The sequence below is a fragment of the Montipora capricornis genome, chromosome 8, assembly GCF_036669925.1.
Source record: "Montipora capricornis isolate CH-2021 chromosome 8, ASM3666992v2, whole genome shotgun sequence".
In the NCBI taxonomy this organism is placed as follows: domain Eukaryota; kingdom Metazoa; phylum Cnidaria; class Anthozoa; order Scleractinia; family Acroporidae; genus Montipora; species Montipora capricornis.
Window position 1 is genome coordinate 15368123 of NC_090890.1, and position 7641 is coordinate 15375763.

Consider the following 7641-nt stretch of genomic DNA (forward strand, 5'->3'; position numbering starts at 1 on the left):
ACAAAAAATGAAATTTCATTTGGGACTATTACTTGCGGCTAAATTTTCATATCTTTTTGCATGTTTTTTTAAATATTTCGTGCCTAGGGTATGTTACCAAAATGGCTTAAATATTGCTAGTGCTAGTGCTAATCACCCTTACTTGCAGTCGAGGACTGAATTGCGAAGGGCGCGGCTCACGACATCGGGCTGAAAGCATACAAAGGCACCTCTGGCTGCTGCTATACAGTCCATGTTTGATGTCGGAGCACAGCACCACAGCTAGATGTTAATTAGCTGTGAGTCGATTTTGATGAGGAGGGAGGAAAACCGGAGTACCCGGAGAAAACCCTCGAGTCAGGTTGAGATCGACTGAAACTCTCCCCACATGCTGGCCGAGGCCAGAGTTGAACCCCGGCTCGCAGTGGTGGGAGGCCCGATAGATAACCACTAAGCCATCCTGACACCCAAAACTAAGAGTCCAAGCTCATTGCCGAAAAATGTGTGGAAACTGTTTACGAACTTTCATCTTGCGAACGAAATGGGGTGTTTTCTTTCAGGAAAATAAGGGTTTCAAAGTAGTCAAGGTCTTTGGCTTTTGTGTTTGTGAGGCTGGTAAGCCGCTGCTTTATCACTAATACCAGGCATTTATTCAGTATTATGCGGAAAATATCGTAATTATGCGGAGGATGCGGATTTTAGGGAATTATGCGGATCCGCATCGCCGCATCCTGTCAGATGCCATGACTGTTCTAAAGATTTCTGTTAAAATGTGGTTGACGTTCATGAAGTGTTTTTCTTTAGGTGCACGCAACATGGAAGTTGAGCTGGCAAATGCTCAGAAAGGAAAACGAGAGGAAAGCCAATATGAAGGTTAGTTCAAATCAAATCAAATCACTTTATAAATCACTTTTATAACTTTACACAATAAGCGAAGAGAAAAAAAAACCAGGTTATTTTATCTAAGTGAAAGTATTAATTGACAATATGCCTCCAGCAGCCAAAGTGGCATAGCTTTCGAGTTGGCTGCTGCTCATGAGCAATTGAAAGAAAGAAGGAGAAGATAAAAAGGAAAAAAAAACAGGGAACAATTTACATTGAATTAAGGTGCAAATAATTTACATTATAATAATGAAGAAACAGAAATTTCAGGGATATTCACTTGCATTTTGAAGTAATACGGTAGTACATAATTATAGTTCAGACAAGTACAGACTATGACTTACATTGAAGTAGATAAGCTTTACATTGCTTCTTAAAGCTATTGATAGAAAGCCATTTCAAATTATGTATAGTTTCCCATAATATTTAAGCTGTATATACAAAGGTAAATTTTCCAGTGTTAGTCCTTACGTTTGGTCGATAGAAATTAATTTTAGATGAATACCTTGTATTATACCTGTGGACATTAGAAACAGTTACTAGGGAGTTATAAAACAGTGTTGGGATACTAGACGATTTATTAAATATCTTGAGTGTGAACTCATAACAACTCAGTTTAACAGTATTATAGAACTTCAATATATAGGAGTTTATAGTACACGTTGGTGGTCGACTGCCTCGCAGCAGGCTAAGTGAGTGAGTGAGTGAGTACACGTTGGGTGATTCTCTGTTATTAGCATAGAACATTCATGTACATTGGATACACTTGTTTTGCAGTACACATAGTTTTTAAATAGGCCATTTTCGAAATATCAAATATTCAGCTTGATAGTGAGGCAGTGAAGACAAAAACAATAGAAACACGTTGGAATGAATGTGAAAAATATTTACTTATCATTCACTTTTCTTTGTCTTTGTCCTCAGTGCCTCACTGTCAAACTGAGTGAGGGATTTCATAGAAACAAACCCAAAAACGAATTAATCCAAAAGAATTTTCATTGATAGTTTTCATTTAACGATGAGAAATTACGATAAAACATTTCGTAAGAGCATATTAAAAGTTTGTACACAACATTTCGACGTTTGGCTAACGTCATTATCAAGTCAAAAAGTGAAAGATAAAAAATGTTTAAATACTAAAGAGACAATACATGTAGGTGTTGAAATGTTCTTTAAACAAAGAGTTTTGCGCGAATGGGATTGCGCTCCTTGATGAAGAACATCTCATAGACACAAGACAGTCAAATTTTCCTTGGCACTTTTTTAGAATGCGGAATTGGCTTTCTTTGAGAAGGCTTGTATCCCCATGGGCTGTCAAAAAGTGTTTACCGCTCGCAGAATTTTTTATGTTCAACAATACGTTAATGAAGGTGTCAAGCTGTATAGCCGACACAATCTGAATCACACAGATCACATATAAAAGAGTAAACAAAGCATTGTTTATTTGCAATTGGAGGCTTTGATTTCTCTGGGCTTGAGGTCTTGTTCCAATTTTCTGCTGATAAGGGACCGTTCATTTTTTTCGAGGTAGGGGTTGCTGGTGGAATTGGGGGGGGGGGGGGGGGCACCCAAAAAAAAAAGGGACAAGGATGGACAACTGAAAAAATAAGGGAAAGGGGCGCACGTAAAATATTTTAGTAAAACTTTAAGATGGGATATGTTTTACTGTTCTTTAAAAACTATATCCCCACAGAAACAAACAAAGAAAGTTTTTAAATCTATTAGAGACGTTCCTTCTGCTTTTAATAACATTTCCACGGCTACAGACTACAATGTTAAAGCTACGGATTTTAATGAACAAAAAAAAGGTTTCTATCTTTATATTTACTTAATCTTCATCTCTGTATTGTCGGATTTTTGAATCTTTTTTCTCAATTTTCCCTTTAAGCTTATTAAATACAGCTAACATAGCAATTGCTCGACCAGAAGACAGGGAAGAGCCATAACCAGAAGATCAGAAATTGATTTTTGTTTCTTTTGATTCTTTAACGAATTCAGAGCGAGCTGGCACATTTCTGTTTTGCTGACTTTATAGTATACAGTTAAAGTGACAGATGCAACTGTAGTATGAATTGTAATACCGTGATAATGCCAAAAAGATACTGTGTTACTGTACAGTATGTATAGCTGGTTTAATTGACGATTTTTTTGGTTTGGGGGAGGAAGGGTCACCGAAAAAATTTATCTTTATTGTGGAGAGGGGGGGGGGGTGTCATGGGAAAAATGACTGGAGGACTGGAGGGGGGTCATGCAAATTTTTAATGTATTTGCCGTTTACTCACTCGCACAATGCTGCTACATATATCTACCTCGTTTTTCTCTCTTGTGCCAATGAAAAACTCTGAATGGTTTTGGTAATGGTAGAATTAATCATTGCCAAGGGGTAATCAAGTCGAGTAAAGATGGAACGTAGTCTAGTGCATTCTTGATTGAAGGCTTCAGTTATTGAGGATAGAGCGTACGCATGATGGATCATTGTTTTGAGCTTTCCATATAATTGTTTGTCGATCTTTGTTCGGTTCTTGATTATTTCAATGCCGATAAAGGAGATCTTGTAATCAATTGGAAGCTCCATCGTAAAAGACAGGCAAGGGTGGAGGCTATTAAGAGTAGTGAGAAAATCAATTGCAGCATCGGCGCTGGGCATTCTGACCAAGTTATCATCAACATATCTCTTGTATAATGTGGGCATCACACCATCGCTGGTAAGCTTGTGTAGGCCTCCAAATTAGCCAGTACTCTTACCCTTGAACAAAAGATCTCATGGTAGTATTTGCGGTACAACAGCTTTAATTTTTACAATATTATTTAAGACAGATAGATGTAGGGGGTAGTTGCCATGTTGTCACGTTGTCACGTTGTCACGTTGCCATGTTACTACCAATAACGTAGCTCCTACTCTACTATATAAACTACACGTAACCCACAATTCCTCGATTCGCTCTAAACGTCAGCTTTTAGAATCTCTGTACGGTGGCCAATTTACATTATCAACTCCGTCGATGAAACCAAATTTAAGACAGATAGTTGTGGCAATAATAATAATATTGATGTTTCATGTGGTACCATGAATTCGCCACTTTAACCAGAATGTATTGCATTTAACCAGAATGCACTGCGCTAGAACAACGTAAACAATAAATAACAGCCTCTAAGTAAATTAGTAGTAGTTGACTCTACAGCTGCCCGCGCTATTAATATAGTTGTACGTGGAATTCAATGTGTCCAGGGCTCAAGTAGAGGATGGCGGTTTCAAACGGAGCAGCTTTTGCATAAGACAATTGATGGTGAAGCGGGGAGATTACAAATCAGTACTGGACATGAAAAGGGCCTTGCTAATCTGTACACTGTTCTACATTCACGACTTGGCTCATAGACCCCTTTGATTTTAAAATGTAACATTCTGCATTCCAATTAGGGATGAAGCTTGTTAGTTTTAAATAACGTGATGAATAACCACTGATGTTGCACGGTTTTAGTGTCAATATATTATTTCGATGTCCTTGATCTGGATTATATGAACGCGGATATAGGACTAAATGACCAAATGAGTAGTAAGAAACAGGAATTGTTGAAATCTGACCGTATCAAGGAAATGAAATAATTATCGTTTTGCTTTCTCCTTTTGCGTCGTGTCTGACCTTCGCATTCGTCGCTTTCGTTCCAGTATGTAAAAGTTCTTTGAATTTAGACAGATTGTAAGATACATCGCTCGCGATTTTTCTTGCAATAACTGATTATGTCCTTTGTTTTTCATCGTTTGGCGCAGTTATGCCTCCTCTGGCTTTTGAATTGTAGAATCGTAAGAAGAACTGTGATGAAATTGTACCACGTACTCAAACTTGTGGAATGATTAGAAAAACTGCCATTAATAATAACAGTAATAGTGATAGGGAACTGACAACGAATAAGCCTGATATAGTGATCAAAGGCCATGCTGACCAGTGTTGCAAACTTATAGATGTATCAGTACCAGCCGACAGAAACACTTCAACGAAAGTCATTGAAAAGCTCTCAAAGTACAGAGATCTCGAGATCGAAATCGCGAGGATGTGGGGAATGAGAACAGAGACTGTGCCGGTTATTGTTGGTGCGCTGGGACTTATTAGAGAGGGAATGGACCAGAACTTAGGAAAGATCCCTGAAACCAGCAACATTGATGAGCTGCAAAAGATCGTCCCCCTAGGAACGGCGCACATACTGAGAAGGTTTCTGTCCATCAAACAAAAAGTCCCTTGGTACCTCAGGACCAAGGATTGGCCCCGGTTCAAGGAGACTGAAAGAAGCAATTAATAGCACTGTAAACTATAACAATAATAATGATAACGATCACGATCACGATCACGATCACGATCGCGATCACGATCACGATCACGATCACGATAACGATAACGATAATAATAGTAATAGCATTTATTACACGACTAAAACAGTCTGAGGACCAATAACGAAAATCAACCAATCACATTGCTTCATTTCTGGTCCCGCGAGGGCCGATATTTTTTCAGTATGAGTCCGGGTATACTCCGAATGATCCCGCGCTGTTCAGAACAATAAATTTTCCCTCTCAAATCAAGATGGTGGACAGAACGAACTACTCTTCTCTCAAAAATCAATGCAGAATTCCTCAGTGGATAGCTGACACAGAAATACTAACATTTCTCAAGACTCGAATAGTGGTGAAGGAGCTAAAATGTCGAAATCTTTACCTTTGGGAGTGAATTTACGAAGAAACGGTAGCAACAACCTTCACAATGAAACTGAACGCGAAGTCGACAATAATAGCCAAGAGCGAAAGGATTTTACTTCCATGCACAAGGTCAGTCAATGCACTAAAGAAGACAACGTCCGACATGAAAGCACTTCAGCGTTTTTGTGCCAGCATAAACGAAACGAAAGAGCTAGGGGAAATGGCATCGTATAAACTTGACCAAAGAACCAGAAAGCGTTCCGGCCATAATACGGCTGTGAAGATCCTATTTTTTGAGATCATCCATGGGCTAGATCTTATAGACAGAGCACCACATTGGAGCTATTCACTGATTCAACCCAAGCGCGTGTATGAGTCGGACGATGCACAGGCCAAGAGTTGAGGGCGAATAGGATAGACGCAAGGATCATCGATCCGAAGAAACATCAAGTCATCGTGCACGAGATGAGCTGTCATGTCTACTAAGAAGTAGGAGGATATGAAGTTCGTCAAGTTAACATCATAAAAGATGTCTTGGGAGGCTGGTGAAGCAAGTTGGACACTAGTATTAGGGAATTGCTAGGAAGTAAAAGCAAAGATGTACTGACGAACATGCAAAAATCAGTGAATATTGCACGGATGTTCAAGGTTGCAACGTGATGCCGAAGCGAAAGAGTAATTTTAATTGTAATTTTATCATACAGATGTTTTTACTACATATATTATTAATAATAATAATAATAATAATAATAATAATAATAATAATAATAATAATTAAGAAAGAAAAACAAATGAAACTGACTAGATTTATATTTTCACAACGTTTCGAAGTCATCGTAACTCCATTATTAAGTGATAAATAAATAAATACAAGTGCTAGAGTTTAAATAGATGGAAAGCATAATTTACATACTTGGTGTTAAAAAGAATGTTATACAAATAACTTTGCCTTGATTGAGTCACTTTGGACATTAAGAGAGGGTGACAATTCCCTAATGTATAACATTTCATAAATTAAACAGTCATGTTTAGTCTTACATTTTCGTAAGACCTTAAAGTGCTGATTGATATTATCAGGCAAACAATCGTGTTTATTAGTGAAATGTTCGGAATGATTTCCGTACAGGTCCCTACTTCATTATGCATGCAGAATAAATTAATTATTCATTCGCGCTATTGTTTTGTAGAACAATACGTATACCCAAGAGAACCGAATATATACATGGGTAATTTGTACTTACGGGATGAATAAAAACGGATCTCATTTTTTCTCTCCCTCCCTCTCTCTCTTCTTTCCCTTCATCGCCCACACCGTTACTCCTTTTCGTTCCAGCTTTCTTCTTTCTATCCCTTCGTCTTGTTCTTATTTCCAGATCCCGCTCGGCTTTTTCTGCCATTTAATCCCATGATATGTCACTCGCAGCTTGCCTTGAACTCCGACCCACTGTAAACCTCTGGATTACTTGTCTCTGTTCTTTACCACTGAGCTAACGTGTCAAGTTGCTAATTCACACCTTGAAAATGATATTTATTTTGAATTCTGGCTGACTATTTACATAACAATGATACGTAATTATATACACGTGCCGCGCCGAGCACCTACAATCGAACTTACACTTGTAGGTTACCGTTAAGAGATCCCTGTTTTACTACTCTTGAAACAACCCATCCTTTTAATAATGCTAACCCTAACCCTAATTACGACTAAAGGCACTGTTTAGGCTTTTCCAGTTTTGCTGTGAACTGTGACCTGCTTTTCCTTCATGCTCCGTGCGTGCAGCACTCTTATAAGTTCACTGCGTGGAAGAGTATACCACGCTTAAAGTCTGATTGGTGCATCTTTCATGGGAAACTTTCATGCACGAGTTCATTTCAATTAAAATCGTTTCATATTTCCCTTATTTTGAAGCAAACTTGTGTCTTCGTAATAATCAAGATGGCTACCGAAGTAAAAGGGTCACAGCAATGGGAGATTTGATCATTTGGAAATTGTCCCTGCTTAATAGCCTTTCCAGAGTTGTGCATACAGTGGTGCAAAGAAAACAATTTACTTTCGTCTTCCGTGTCCAAAACCTGTGTGAAAACGCAGT

At 38.4% G+C, this 7641-nt stretch overlaps 1 protein-coding gene across 1 annotated transcript in view; it reads left to right on the forward strand.

Moving 5' to 3' along the window:
- Nucleotides 1–7641, forward strand: part of LOC138013743 (NLR family CARD domain-containing protein 3-like) — a 52403-nt gene that overhangs the window by 20120 nt on the left and 24642 nt on the right. The window contains exon 6 of the mRNA XM_068860818.1: nucleotides 784–852. Coding sequence (XP_068716919.1) covers nucleotides 784–852 — 69 coding nt within the window. The remainder of the gene's footprint in view (nucleotides 1–783; nucleotides 853–7641) is intronic.